The 16,311-nt window shown below is 39.5% G+C and overlaps 1 protein-coding gene and 1 long non-coding RNA gene across 3 annotated transcripts in view; one reads left to right on the forward strand and one right to left on the reverse strand.

The window, feature by feature from the left end:
* CLTC (clathrin heavy chain) overlaps positions 1–9,046 on the reverse strand; it is a 65,886-nt gene extending 56,840 nt beyond the window's left edge. Inside the window, exon 1 of one of the 2 annotated variants that reach the window (XM_060647736.3) lies at positions 8,550–9,046. In XM_060647736.3, coding sequence (XP_060503719.1) covers positions 8,550–8,591 — 42 coding nt within the window. In that variant the 5' untranslated portion in view covers positions 8,592–9,046. The remainder of the gene's footprint in view (positions 1–8,549) is intronic. The other variant, XM_060647737.3, reaches the window with a different exon arrangement.
* Positions 1–11,874, forward strand: part of LOC132688568 (uncharacterized) — a 71,652-nt gene extending 59,778 nt beyond the window's left edge. Inside the window, exon 3 of the long non-coding RNA XR_009614583.2 lies at positions 11,775–11,874. This is a non-coding gene — a long non-coding RNA (uncharacterized LOC132688568). The remainder of the gene's footprint in view (positions 1–11,774) is intronic.
* The last annotated feature ends 4,437 nt before the right edge of the window (positions 11,875–16,311 follow it).

A 16,311-nucleotide genomic window follows, 5' to 3' on the forward strand; every position in this document is an offset into this window, starting at 1 on the left:
AGCATTACGTGTGTGTGTGTGTGTGTGTGTGTGTGTGTACACACACACACACACACACACACACACAACTCAAGGTCATCAGAAACTGCAATCCCTAGGATCCCCAGTGTGCATCACTATTAGAGTTCTTCCCTTCCCTACTCCAGAAATGGACTGGATGTGGAAAATAAAAGGAAAGGGCCACCTGGGTGGCTCAGTCAGTTAAGTGTCAAACTCTTGACTTCAGCTCAGGTCATAATCTTGCAGTTCCTAAGATAGAGCCCTATGCCGGGATTCTCTTGGGATTCTCTCTCCCCTGCCTCTCCCCAACTTGTGTTCTCTCTTTCTCAAAATAAACAAACACTAAAAAAAGAAAAAGAAAATAAAAGGAAAGAATCTGGTGTAACTCCAAGATCTTGGCTTCACTAACTGGGTACATGGTAGTTTTTTTTCCCTTTTGCATGGCATATATAGTCTATTCTACTGGATAAAGGGAGATTCCGCTCTGGCACAGGGCTAAGAAAGAATACTTGAGTGTCTGTATAAGCTAAGTATTATGATATAAACACAAAAACACACCCCAGTATAACTTTCCAATTGCCAAAAAGTATTATTTTAACTTAATGAGGAAGTTCAGAAAAGAAAAAGATCTCAAACATCTGAGACATTTTCTACAATAGAACACATGAGAATTTAAATTTTTTAATGTGGCAAAATGATTTCAATGCACTCAATTCCTATTATTTCAGAAATAAGCTTTAAAATCTGCTTTACTTCAGAACTTAAAAGTCCTATTTACCCAATGAGTCAGAACAGGAAGTACTAATATAACTTACTGGTAGTTCTACCTCCAAAGCAAAACCCTACAAGCCTGTAACCATTTCTCCCCTCTATGGTTATGCTATTCACACTGAGCAAGCATGTTCAACTCCCACTTTCCTCCTCACCCCCACCTCAAGTGCCACTTTTCCTAGAGTTCAAGTTTTACATTACAAAACATTTACATTTACAAAAACATAAATAATACAGTAAAATAGAAGTTTTCTGCTTTCATAAGTGGCTTTAAACTAAAACATATTCACTCTTGTCATTAAGAAAAACTCTCTTATAGACATGTTTGAGAAGTTCAGCTTTGAGAGGGATAAAGATAATCCTCGTTACCAGTTAACCTGATCCCAATCATTCTGCACAATTTTCTAGTGGGAACTTGAATAAAGCCCTTTAAAAACATCATCTAAATAGCCACTTAAAGCATAGAAAGTCAAATGTTAGCTCACTGGCCCCTACTTTTCTCATAATATAAAAACTATTGGGGTGCCTGGATGGTTCAGTCAGTTGGGCATCCAACTCTTGATTTCAGCTCAGGTCATGGTCTCACAACTCGTGGGTTCAGGCCTGCATCAGGCTCCGCACTAACAGTTCGGAGCCTGCTTAGGATTCTCTCTCTCTCTCCCTCTCTGCCCCTCTCCTGCTACTGAGCATGCAAGCATGTGCTCTCACGCTCTCTCAAAATAAAATAAAACTTAAAAAAAAAGAACTACTGACCTAAAAACAAATCACTGGCAGAATGTGTACATCAAAGGACACCACAACATAGATGCAAACAAACTGCTATATTTTGCAGTTCAAATTATATAGACCATTCATCAACATGCCACACTGCAGAAAGACCAAGTAATAAAGTCTGGCCATCCACTCGTTAGCTGTCTGACTCTACAGATTAACTGCCATGAACTTCAGTTTCCTCAAGTGCAAAATAAGGCTAACCCTACCTATCTGATGGGATTTTCTTGCTAATTAAATAAGATCATGAACATACAATATTTAGCAGTGTCCTCAGTACACAGGTATTCAAATAACTCTAATGGTCAATTAATTTTGATCTTGTAGATGTCAGGACAATTGAGTTTGTTTTGTTTGTTTTATTTTAGAGAGAAAGTACAAATGGGGGAGAGGAGCAGAAGGAGAGAATCCCAAGTAGGCTCCACACTCAGAGTGAAGCCCAACATGGGGCTTGATACCACAACCCCAGAATCATAACTTGAGTGGAAATCAAGAGTTGAACGCCCAACCAACTGAGCCACCCAGGTGCCCCAAGATTTGGTGAATAGTTAGGGCAAATTTAAGTTAGGGCAAAATAGAGGCATATGGGTGCCTAAGTCAGTAAGAGTCCAACTTCAGCTCAGGTCATGATCTCAGGGTATGTGAGTTCGAGCTCCACATCAGGCTGTCCGTTGTCAGTGCGGAGCCTGCCCCTACCCCTACCCCACGTGTGTGTGTGTGTGCTTGCTCTCTCAAAACTAAACACTTTTTTTTTTTAAAGTTAGGGGAAAATAAATTATATCTTTCATAACACACACAAAAAAGGAAACACAAAATCCAAGTCTGACAGCTGGGTTTTGCATAATGCATTCAGATCCAAGCCTCCTGCCATCCCTTTGGGTTAAGAGCATTAGCCACAGGCACTTGGCCAAGAAGGGGGAAAAAACATCTAGAGCTGACTTTGTGAAGTAGCTTCATCACGACATATATGCAAATAAATTTAGAGAAATAACCTCATTCTAATATAAAGCATTGAAATATCAGTTATGAACTCATTTCCCATCTAAGTGAGAACATTCATTTCAACATAGAAGGACATATATAACACCAGCGAAGGTCTGATTGGCATTCCAGGCAGGTATTTTATCAGATATGATGATCAGGTTTGTCAAATGTATCTGACCAAGGAACACTAATTAAAAATGTACCAATGGGGGCGCCTGGGTGGCTCAGTCGGTTGGGCGGCCAACTTCAGCTCAGGTCACGATCTCGCGGTCTGTGAGTTCGAGCCCCGCGTCGGGCTCTGGGCTGATGGCTCAGAGCCTGGAGCCCGCTTTCGATTCTGTGTCTCCCGCTCTCTCTGACCCTCCCCCGTTCATGCTCTGTCTCTCTCTGTCTCAAAAATAAATAAACGTTAAAAAAAAAAAAAAAAAAAATTAGGGGCGCCTGGGTGGCGCAGTCGGTTAAGCGTCCGACTTCAGCCAGGTCACGATCTCGCGGTCCGTGAGTTCGAGCCCCGCGTCGGGCTCTGGGCTGATGGCTCGGAGCCTGGAGCTTGCTTCCGATTCTGTGTCTCCCTCTCTCTCTGCCCCTCCCCCGTTCATGCTCTGTCTCTCTCTGTCCCAAAAATAAATAAAAAATGTTGAAAAAAAAAAAATTAAAAAAAAAAAAAAAAAAAAATTAAAAAAAAAAAACAAATGTACCAATGGCATACAGTGAGAGCTCATGGAATATAATAAAAAAATTAAAAATTTTCTTTCTTTTGGGCACATGTCAGAAAGGGAGCACTTTTGTATCATACAAATATTTCTATTAAGTCCTGCACAGCATCAGACATTATATAACGTGTTGCAATTATGTGTGGACAGCCTTTGCCAGTTAACCAACGCAAGCTATAGTCAGTATTGTTCATCACTTTGTCCCTAGTCTAACACAGTTGCTGATAAGTACTCAAATCTTAGGTAATTATCAAACATTTATAAACCATAAAAATCTAGGTCTGCAAATAAAATATTGTATCACTGGTGGTGAGCTACATGAATAAAATGTACTGGACAAAAGTTTTATACTCCACAATTCATGTTCCTAAACTGCTACATCAAGTACTTTCACATACATGACCTCAGATCTTTACAGTAACTTTGTGAAGCAGCAGGCCTATTTTACTGAGAAACAGAAAAGGTTAGTTTTGGGTTTTTTTTAATGTTTATTTATTTTATTTTTTTTTTTTTTAAATTTTTTTTTCAACGTTTTTTATTTATTTTTGGGACAGAGAGAGACAGAGCATGAACGGGGGAGGGGCAGAGAGAGAGGGAGACACAGAATCAGAAACAGGCTCCAGGCTCCGAGCCATCAGCCCAGAGCCTGACGCGGGGCTCGAACTCACAGACCGCGAGATCGTGACCTGGCTGAAGTCGGACGCTTAACCGACTGCGCCACCCAGGCGCCCCATGTTTATTTATTTTTGAGGGAGAGTGTGAGACAGAGCACGAGCAGGGGAGGGGCAGAGAGAGAGGGAGACCCAGAGCCCGACGCAGGGCTCAAATCCACAGACTACAAGATCATGACCTGAGCCAGTCAGACGCTTAACCGACTGAGCCACCCAGGCACCCCCAGAAGAGGTTAGTCTTAACCCATGTTCTCCAATACTATAGCCACATTTCACAAACCACATGTGATCTGAGCACCTGGAATGTGGTTGCTGTGACTGAATTTATTTTAAAATTTAATTAAAACTAAATAGTAACTGATAATTGATTCAATTATGGAAAACTTATGTTTGGAATAACCTAGATAAGCAAATCTGCTTTTTCAATGGTAAATATCATGAAATCTAAATACAGAACAAATATTTCCAATGAAAAGAGGGTCTGAAAGGAGATGTGCTTTTAACTGTAAAATACAAATCAGATTTTGAAAAATCACTACCCCAAAAAAGGAATGTAAAATATCTCATTTGAAAATTTTATACTCCTTATGTGTTGAAATTTTAACATTCTGGATCAAATTAGAACATCCTCAGAGCAAAGTCCAACAGGAAAAAAGCGAAGTAGGATACTGTATAACTTCTCTTAAGGCCAATCATTCTATTTCTTTGAAATATTTTGTGTCCAAAGATCCAGGTTCAAATCCCATTCTGATACTGTGTTCCCTTGGACAGAGTCTCACTTTAAGTGTTTAAGGATGTCTGGGGGGATTAAATGAAGACTGAAAGCACCCAGCCACATATATTCATAGGGCAAAACAGGCTCTCACAAGAAGTCTACTGTTCCCTTCATTCACTAGTCACTGTTCATCACCACCACTTCCCAAAAGAGACAGTATTCAACTAACACTTTTTTTTTTCCCAACAACTTTCAAATAATGAATGTTTTAATTTTGGTTAATAAAATGTTCTAAACATACAAATATGGGTGATCAGATAAACCTTCACTCTTACCAAGCCTATAAATGTACAGTCCAATGTAGTAGACAATAGGCTGATGTGGTCATCTACATTTAAACTAATTAAAAAGAAATAAAAGTAAAAACTTAGTTCCTCAGTGACACAAACCATATCTCAGCATCCTTATGTAGCTAGTATATATTCTTTTATTTCTTTTATTTCTTTTTGTTAAATATTTATTTATTTGGGGGAGAGTACAAGCAGGGAAGGGGCAGAGAGAGCGAGACAGAGGACCTGAAGCAGGCTCGGCGCTGACAGGCTGACAGCAGTGAGCCTGATGTGGGGCTCAAACTAACAGTGAGATCATGACCTGAGCCGAAGTCAGATGCTCAACTGACTGAGCCACTCAAGTGTCCCACTAGTATATATCTTCATCATGGAAGAAAGTTCTTTTGGACAGTAGCTCTCAAAAAGAAAAATCACATCAGTAACAGTGACAGGAAAAAACATACTGTTAAATATAATTCAAATATCACAGGTTAAGGTTTCTAAAATCACGTATTTCACTATACACTAGCACGAAAACGACCATTGTTCTATATACACACAGTTCCACGTCTTACATTATCTCCTAAACAGAATGCAAGCATATTCACCACAATTAGCCACACCCCTTTAAGTAAATAGACCATTAGGAAAATTCTGAAAAACATGATACATCTTAAACTTGAAAGCTATTCCCAAGGTAAACTGCGGCAGAATTCCAGGCAGTATGCCTCTTCCAAGCAGTATAGTTAAGCACATACAATATCACAATAATAGTGGGCACTGCTCTCTCTTTGCAAATCAAAACAGCCATAGCAAGAACTCCTACCATTCAATTCACAACACATTCCAGGCCTGCATTTATGGATCAAAGAGGAAAAAAAAATGGGTGGGGAGATTTTTAATTGCAGAACTCAAGAACCTGGGTATACAGTAGAATGTGCCAATCAGCATAAAGATACTTAATGTGCCAAGAACTGAGAATTGCAGGCAACATTTTACGTATAGTCTAGGATGTTTTTTACAATCTGCAACTCTAGCAATATCTTGCCCAAATAGGCACTCATCTGTTGACTATCAGCCTAGCAATCCTAAAAAAAAAAAAACCCACACACACACACAAAACCTTCATAACTTAAAATACTTAACATTCATTTCATATAGTTCCAAGGCTTGATGACAGATCCTTCAGTTGGCCAGAACAGTTAAAAATAAATTCACTTACAGTTCACCTTTGGAAATTTTCACAAAAACTAACTCTACAGTCAAGTTCCTCAATTCTTGTTCCCAATTTTTATCCTAAGTGCTTCAGAAAATTTTCTGCTACTTAGCAAACTGGCAGAACTCAGGCCAAAGACCTGAGGTGCCTATTAAAATAATACTTATTAATTTTTTAAAAAAGAGAAAGGATAAAAATGAGAAGTTAGGAGATACTCTGTAAGAAGTTGGTGACTGGGGCCCTTTGCACCATTAACCATTATTAACTGGAAGTTCACAGACCCACTAGCAAGCTTAACTTTAGGCATGGCATATTACTACAAAAAAATGACTGAATTCTCCAAATACATTTGCAAAGCTGCTTTATACTCAAATCTTCAAATTATTTCAAAAGGAAATGGTTTCACTTGAATATACGGAGAAACTCAGAAATCAGACCCATATTAAATCTGTCTTCAATTAGTGACAAGGTTAGATTCCAATCTCCGGGATTATTTAACAATTCTCATCTCGTCTTTAATCGAAATGAAAAGCTACTGCTCAAATCACCGCTAGTTAAGAAATAGGGTTTACTAATGGGACATACCTCTGCCTTGTAAACACCAACAGTACCTGTTTCTGTCTATAATTTACAAACATTTATCTACAGAAAGATTATATTTCAGCAACACTCTAGTGTGAGAATGAGCCTGTGTTTTCCCCTCACACCTAAAAATATTATTTTCCCAACTCTTTACATTCATTTACACCCCACTTTAACAGAAAGAACACAGCAATTAAAACTTGGAGCAAAAACAAGAACTTCTCTGTGTCCACTGTCACTTAACATTTTTTAACCTTTTGTAAAAGTGTTCCATTACTTCAAATGAGTTATCTGAAAAGCACAGATGACTAAAGGTGTGTAACTTATTTTTTAGATTTATTCATTACAATTCAAAACTTAAAGGAAAAAAATTTCTTGCTGATGCAAAGATTAATACCTGTAAAGAAATAATGAAGTTATGTTACTGATAGCCTAAATAGTCATCCTTTTTATTAACAAGAATCCTTTATGTATACCGACTAGAGAAACTAAATAAAATAGCTTTCAACGGTAAGGTGTCCAATAGGCCACTAACATTAATGTCATGTCAAACCACGGCATCTTTTATCATTATGAATTCAGGCCTTCAGAAGATGAGCTGAGGCAGGCCTCTTTAAGGGGGTATTTGGGAAGAAAACAAAATACATGAATAAATTACTGCAGCCAGAGTAAAACCAGGATTGGTGAACTAAGAAAATCAGAAGCTCAAAAACGGCTTAATTCAGTCAAGCCCTCCAATGATCATCTATCTGCCTGGGCCCGCCACGGGCAAACTGCCAGATAAGACAGTATGTTGCATAGGAAAATGCACCACGGGGAAGAACTCTAGAACCTACTAAAAGTAAGCCAATTGCAGACCAAACAACCTTGCATACCTCAGAACAGGTGTGCTCTATCTCCAGGACTCTTATTTCATTCCATGCAATCCTGAAGGAAGTACTTGCCAAGCCCACAACTACCTGCTATACGCCAGCAGACCCCAAGATAACCTATGGATAACTTTCCCACCTCTTAAAACGAAAGAGGGGATAAAAGCTGCATCATCCCCAGAGAAATCAAGAAAGGAAAAAAAGACGAGTACCCCTAGGGACCTTGACCCCACGCACTCTGAGACTGACACCGCCCTGAGAAATACGTTCCCCCATTTACCCTCCTCCAGGTTCCTTCAGTGACCTTCTGTTCCTACTGCCTCAGGGAAGGCTTGAGGCAAGTCACTGCCGTTCCACCCACCCCCAGGGGAAGGTGCCTTTCCCAGTTGAGAGCCGCAGAGGGAGGAAGAAAAAAGGTTGCTCCTCCCCAGCCCACCCGCCCCACAACTGCCGAATACAGACACGATGGGGAAAGGGAAGAGAAGAGCAATCGGAGATGACAGCTCTGCACTGGCCTAGGGACTGAAAATCCTTGCTGTGGAAGAAACGCGGGAGAATCCTTCCCACCCCCCACCCCCACCCCACCCCCCGCCAAGCAACCCAAATGAATGAACTGAATAAAACGGCGAGGGGGGGGGAGGGGGTTAGAATGCGCAGTTTTTACCACCCAGGAAGCGAAAATAGAGGCCCTCGAACCCAGGCCTGGCCTCGCTGCCTTTTGCACCCCGACTCTCGTCCTTTCTATCCAAGTCCCACACCATTAACCCTTAGGCTTTCCAAGATAGCGCCCCTATCCTCCATCTACCCCAATACCCCAAGCACCGATACCCACCCCGCTCCGATCCTGCTTTTTGCTTGGGCCCAGACTCTAGCCTCTTCCTTCCTATTACCCTTTCCACAGCCCTCATAGGCCCGAACCCAGCCGCACCTGGAGATGCTCCTGAAAACGAATTGGCAGAATCTGGGCCATGGCGCTGTCGGGGTGTATGGTCTCCTCCTGTCACTGGGGCTGCGGGGCAGTGGCTGCCCAGGCTCTCCAAGGGAGAGGAGGAGAAGGGGGAGGGGGAAGGCTGGACTCAGCAGGATACTCTCCGGGGACGCAGGAAACTGGCAGGCAGACGAAAGAGCTCGGGTCGGGGGCGGAGGCTCCAGGGTCCGGGAGAGCCGCAATGGCGGAACCGGGCGCAGCGCAGACTCCGGAAACGGCTGAGCCCTGCGGAGGGATCCCGACGACAGAACTCCGCCCAAGTCACCTCACCCCCTCCGCCTTATGTACCCCTCCACGGAGTGCCGCTGTGCAGTGAGGCGCAGGAATTCGGGGCGCAGTGCGCCGAGGAGCTCTCGCTTACTGCTGCGCCACGAGGGTAAATTAGAGGTATCGGAGGGACTACTTTTTTAGACTCATCACTTTCCCCAGCCTCCTTCTTTTCCTCCCCCCCCTTTTTTTGCATTTTGCCACATCATGCGACTAGCAGTGACCGACGTCATTTCCGTGGGCGCTTAGGTCCCACCCACGTACTTCCGGGTGCACGTGATGCTGGTCAGGAAGGGTCGGCTGATAGCTGCCAGAGTACGGAGCGAGATCTATGGAAGTGCAGTGTCTCCTGAGAATAGGGTGGCTGTTGGGCCGCTGTGAGGAATGGCGGTGTTACTCCCTTTCCTTCTGGGCCCTGCCTATTTAAATTGATTCCCATACGAAGAGGACGTGGCGTGGGCAGATGGGCTCAGCCTCCCGCCCTCTCCGTGACTCAGGGAAACGGCCTCCTTGCAAGAGCGCTGTCTTGGCAGCCGCCTGCAGCACTCCTCCCCCGCCTACTTTCAAACCGTGGGTGGTTTCTTACATCTCAGGGAGTGGGAATGAAATGGGGTTTAAGATACTCCCTGCCCTTATGCACACCGTCCTGACGCTTGGAGAAGCTGACGCTTGGATTCTAACTAGAATTAGTAATCTCTTTGTACGTTACCTAAATAGTTGGCCCAAAGGACAGTGAAAGCCATTTATGAGGTGTCTGAAGCTGGCCTGATAGCTTTTATTTCTGCGGACATTTTGGCGGACGTGTATGTGACATGAGTCAAGCTTGGTATAAAGAATTAAGAGTATCATATATGTGCTACAGAATTGGACCAAAATTGTGATAGGATTTCTTAGCCACATCAAATGAGTCTGAAAGATTTCGATAATTAGTTTAAGGGAGAAGTTTGACACCTTTAAGGGTCTACGGTGTGACTAACATACATTCTTCGAAAAAGGGTTTAGCTATTAAGCGGTGTATTTCAGTGGGACCACCTTAACATTGCCCATTAATGAGCAGCGTTTGGGAATGTAAGCGCTTCAAAGCTGGCTGGCACATCTGTCTTCTAACAGCATTAATATAACTATGGTATTCATTATCAATTAATAACCTTCCCAGGAGTTTATTGCTAAGGTATAAGCTGTAATATTTCATTAATGGCACGAATGCAATAAAGGATACAAGAATTTAGTTCTGTACCTTTCATCTTTATAGGAGATGTGATTATTTTTCCAGAAAGATCTTGAGGAAAAACAAGTACATAGTAATTCTTTTTACTGGCCTTTTCAGTTAAGCATAAAACCCTATTAGGTATACAATAATTCTGTGTGTTAAGCAGTTTGGCTTAGAGAAGTTTGCTTACTCATTTAAATTGCTTTTAATGTTTTTCCCAAAATATATCTCACCTACTTAGGATGAGAGAAGAATCTTTGGCAGTTAGGAGACAGAGACTGTTTTGCATTGCAAAGAAAAGCCTTGCCACCATAAGAGTGAATATTTATGCTAGGCAAAATGTTTGAAGATGTTCTGTATTCTGCAACCTTTCTAATTCCGGTTTAATAGTAGTTGCTTTCAATCCTTTTTGGAAGTAGACAAATTCTAAATTAAAAATCTAAAGGAGTTATTGTTTTATTACAGTAAAAGCAATAGCTCAATCGGATTACATTTCTAATCTCAGAATCTGAGGTACAAGAGCTATATCATGAATGGGCCACCAAAATTTTAAGTTGTTAATAACTGTCTTGTATTTTCATGCAGACCTGTAATTTCAAGCATTGCACATTTAGAATTCCCAAAGCAATTGATTTTAGCTTGGATATTTGAATGTATGCAGTATCTTAACCAAAAGTGCACTGACGTTATGTTAATGACTGCTATGTCATCAGACATAGAAATGTAAAAATGCATTGTTTTCAGAAGTCATTTAGGGAGAAGAAAAACAGATTATAATTTACCAGTTCGTTTTGAACACTGCATCCTTCAAATCAATAAATCCAAAATGTTTCAAGAGGAAAAAAGGGTCCAGATGATAAACATTAAAACCCAAACCTGTACATTTTAAAGAGCAATAATTTTGGTTGAGGTAATAAAGAGAGCTTTTTACAGTAGTAAGTTGTTCCTGCTAATGGTGTAAAGGCGGAAAGAAAGGTTATCCTTGGTTAGAAGTCCCAAAGGCAGAGTCACTGTTAGCAGTTACCTGAGCAGTAACCAAATGGCTTTGTTTTCAGATGCTACCTTAAGTTAGAGAAGATAGATAACCTAATAAATCAGAAAACAAATGCTAAGTTTGGGAGGAGTTTTTTCTAACTATGACAAAGTCTTAACACGTATACTGTATTAATGTGTTATCATCCTGGCTTTTAGTTTCATAAAATGTTTTAGTAAGTAGCCATATTAATAAAAATAAATGGTCAAGTTCTTCCAATTTGAAGCTATTTTTATCAGTATATTCAATAGTAGGTCCTCGCTCTGAGTCACAGCAAGCACCATTAGCAAAAACTGCATTGTTCATATGCTATTTTGAGGAGTGTACATTTCTCAAAACCTATACAAGAAACCTTTACTGTACCCCTAATTTTATATTTTGTGCCAGGAAATATATTTTATATGTGTGTGTGTGTGTGTGTGTGTGTGTGTGTGTGTGTGTGCAAAACATCTAGTGAGTATGATACCTCAGAAAAAAATTCATTTGATTGCTCTGTAGGTGCTTATCTTCAAGCAGCCCCCAAATTAAGGCCACTACCTTTTAACTTGACCTTTTAAAAATAGCATGAGCTAGCTGCATTGCAAAAGCCACAAAGTAAAGACATTTCTCAAACATTAAGAGATTTTTTTTGCTTTTTATTTTTTGCTTTTTACAGAGAGAGCATGAGCAGGGAAGAGAGGCAGAGGGAGAGAAAGCGAGAAAGAGAAGCCCAAGCAGGCTCCATACTCAGCACAGAGCCCAAGGTGAGGCTTAATCCCACAGTGGACCCTGGGATCATGAGCCAAGCCTAAATCAAATCCAGAGTTGGACACTCAACCAAGCTACCCAGGTGCCCTTAAGAGATTAAATTTAAAGCAAAACTTAAAATTTTTTTAATGTTTATTTATTTTTTAACATTTTTTTAAATGTTTATTTTTGAGACAGAGAGAGACAGAGCATGAACGGGGGAGGGTCAGAGAGAGAGGGAGACACAGAATCTGAAGCAGGCTCCAGGCCAGATCTGAACTGTCAGTGGGGCTCAAACCCACAACCCGTGAGATCATGACCTAAGCCAAAGTCGGACACTTAACCAACTGAGCCCCTTAAAGCAAAACTTTAAACCTAACCCACTGTACCAATTATTTAAAATTCAGATTTTAATGAAACCAAAGGGTTTCATTAAATGGTATACTTTACCATTACTCAATAAGTGGTTTTGCCATTTAAACAGCTTTGAAACATCTCAGCCCCATAACTTCCTGGATATGAATCCCACAGGATTAGGTAAAGAGCATCATATCAAATGCACTGACTCAGGTATCAGTCAACCTATAGTGCCCACTTTATTTTGGCCCTGTACAAGGCACTGGTTATAGGTGAAGCTCACCTGAAAGGAAACATTTACAAAACCAGAAAAAAAATTTCATGGCCTTTTTAGTATGAGATGGACCTGAATTTATACTCAGTATTGTTCACTACTCAGGCTTGTCCTAAATTTGTGTAGACAAGTTTTATAATGTATCATGGATGGCAAATAAGATCTATACTGAATCTTTATTCTGTGTCAGGATTGAGCATGTCCCAAGTGAATAGCCAAGACTAGCCCTGTGGGACTACAATCTGGAATCTAGTCATATTATTTAGGCCCCTCCCATGTTGTCTAAAGGTTAAATCAGTTTCCAACAGAGGAATGAAGTAGCTCATAACATTACCTTAAAAAGTCCTCTGAGGAAAGTTGGTTCAAAAATAGTGATACACACAGAACACTATGGACAGAAAAACCTAGAAAAGTTATAACCATGCTGATCAATAGAGAGTTGGATGCATGTCAGTGTCCCTTTCATATCCAAAATTTGAAGTCATAAGAAGCTTGAGGGGGATTTATACAGGAAGGGATAATGAGGATCAAGGTGTTGGAATGATTGTTATGGGCTTTTTATTTCCTTTCTAAATATGTAGAACTGTCTCTTCACCTCCTAGAGTTATTACTGTCTCCAAAGCAAGGCATGACCCACAAACATGTTCTCTCAGCAATCGTAAAATTCTGTTACACTCCAGGGATAGTTCCACTAGTAGCAATGCACATATGCAGCCTTCTGATAGTAGTAAACTCTTTCTCAGAACAGAATGGTTAAAAACTAAGATCTGAGGGCACCTGGGTGGCTCAGTCAGTTAAGCATCCAACTCTTGATTTCGGTCCAGGTCATGATCTCACAGGTCATGAGATCGAGCCCCACGTCAGGCTCTGTACTGACAGCATGGAGCCTGCTTGAGAGTCTCTCTCTCTCTCAAAAATAAATAAATAACCATTAAAAAAAATCTGGTAAGCAAAGTTTTGCTTAAATCAATAATAAAGGTTCAAGGAAGTATAATTTACTTGATCAACAAACACCTTTCAGTACATACAATGAAAAGTTAAACAATGTTAAAAACTCTTGATTAATTAAGACAATATTGTATATGGAGAAAGCAATTCTGACTTTTAAGGTCCTCAGGTTCATCACTGTGAAGTTTTTGTAAGTACCCCTACATATGTAGCCTGATCTGAATATATACCAAATTTAGGACACACTACAAATTACTTTTTTAAAAATGACTTACCTCAATAGGTCATGACTAATAAGGGTAGATTATGTAAAATGAACCAAAAACCTGGTTATTTACTTTTCCTGGTTGCTTATATTCCAAATAACTGTGAGTTTAATGTTGTATAGTACACAACCATACAACTAGTCATTCCATAACATCCCAGTAATGGAAAATATGTAGCATTCATATAAGCCTACCTCATATTCATTGATTTAAATTTCTTTTTCTGAGCCAGCCCTGTTAGCATTAAGAGGCATGAAAAAGTTTCTTTAGGGTGAAAATAAAAACTAACCTGATAAAGACAGTCCTTTACCATCTCTGTACTTTTGGGTTATCTAGCTAAGCCATCAAATCAGACATAGATATTATACTCCTCATTACTGAAGAGGGCTTAAAAATTCCAGTTCTTGAAAGGGAACTAAATGGAATAGCAGACTGGCACACAATGGCAGTCTCCAAGTACTACATGCTATAAACAGATAACCTGAGTCCAAGAGGACTTTCAGATTTTTCTGTCTCCCAAGAATGAGTGCCACCCAAATTATTCATTTTATCTACTTAGTGTTAGCCCAAGTTACAGACTGGAAGCTGAAAAACCCTTCAAAAAAGCCCCTCTCAAGGCGACATGATCTTTCCATTGTTGTGATGGATCTTTCCATTGTTTAACTTTGATTCCTCTCCCAGCCACACAAATACTGTCTTTTTTATTCTAGTCCTAGTCTTACTCCTACTCTGCCTTAAAAACTGAGCTTAAAATCTATTTATCCTACTTGTTAAGCTATTATAACATTTACTGACTGTACCCCCTGTTTAATTCAAAACCCAACTTATGTTGTCAATAATCATACCTGGAGCTAGCACAACAATCATTTATAAATATCTGACATATATACAAGGCACCAAACTGGGTGCTAGTCTATTATTTTGGATTAACCCATCTCATTTCCTATGTATTAGCTGAACACCAAGTAATATTAGATTAAGAAACATGTAGCTTTTATCTGGACAAGTAATGTGATCTTTTCTTCAAAAATCTTTAATAGTTTCACAAGAGTTTTGTATTATTCATATTTTAAGGTTAAAGGAACAACTAACAAGTAATATGGATTACTTTGAAATTTGGGGGGAGAATAAAGACTATAATTTAAATTTATTGATACCTAACATTATGCTCATTCCCGTCAACTCTGCTATAAAGAAAAATAAAAGGGGCACCTGAGTGGCTCAGTCAGCTAAATCCAACTTCAGCTCAGGTCATGATCTCCCAGTTGGTGAGTTTGAGCCCCGTGTTAGGCTCTGTGCTGACATCTCAGAACTGGGAGCCTGCTTCGAATTCTGTTGTCTCCCTCTCTCTCTGCCCCTCCCCTGCTCACGCTCTCTCTCTCTCTCAAGAATAAATAAACATTATAAAATATTTTTTAATAATAAAGAAATATAAAAGCCAGAAAAATCTCAGATACTTCATGAAATTAAGATCTCTTCTTACAAATGAAGTAATCTGAATTAGAATTGGTATGTGAAAAGTACTTTCCTGGATTAAAGTGTAAGTGGTAAAAAGTGAAATCAAAAGAACGATATTTCCTGATGTGAAAATTATATGAAATCTAAACTTCATTGTCCATAAATAAAGTTTTATTGGAACACAGCCATATCCATTTGTCTATGTATGGCTGCTTTTATACTACAACAGCAGAGTAATTTCAAGAGAGACTGTGTGGCCGGAAAGCCTAAAATATTTACTATCTGCCCTTATCAAATTCAAATCAGTTATTTCCTATAGACAGTTTCAACATAAGGAAAAAGATGAGTATCTAAATATGTAAGTTAAAATAATAATGAGGCACATTTTTTGTTCTATAATTAGAAGAATATTTTTGAGTGACAACAGGCTGCAGTAAGGCAGGCACTTTACTACATTGCTGTTGGGAACATAAACTGGTTCACCTGTTTTGCAAAGCAAACCATCAGGAGTCTCAAAAAATCACTTTCAATGCTATAAAGAATTTGACCATAAGAACATATCACAATTTATTCAACTATTTTCCTATTGATAGATACATATGTATTTTTCAACTATTTTGCTATTAGAAACACTGGAGGATATATAACATTTTTATGAATGCTGTATTTAACATTTCCATGTATTTAACATCAATCATCAACTGATGCTAAATCTATGTGAGTCAAACTTTATGAGGAACAGCATATTTTCTATAATCTCAAAGAGTTTCTAGAATCTATATCTAAAGGTGGGCGTGCTGGGTCATAGGTTATGCACATCTTCAACTTTACTACACATTCGCCAAAATGTTCTCTAAAATAAAATCAATTTATTCTATGCCAATGCTTTTCAGGCATATTGACTGTTGCTAATCTAATGGAAAAGAATGACATTTCACTGTTTTCAACTGGATTTCCCTAATTACTAGTAAGATTTAGTATCTTACTGACCATTCATGTTTCTTCTTTTGTGAGGAAATATGTCCCTTGGATATTTTTCTATGGTAACATTTGTCTTCATTGTCTCTTTTTGTTTTGTTTCATTTAGTAATTTGAAAAAGTGAATCCTCATTCTTTTAAGAACAAACTTCTCCATTATCACCACTGTTGCTCCAAGGCTCCTT

Source organism: Panthera onca, chromosome E1, assembly GCF_046562875.1.
Source record: "Panthera onca isolate mPanOnc1 chromosome E1, mPanOnc1 haplotype 2, whole genome shotgun sequence".
NCBI classification, from domain to species: Eukaryota; Metazoa; Chordata; class Mammalia; order Carnivora; family Felidae; genus Panthera; species Panthera onca.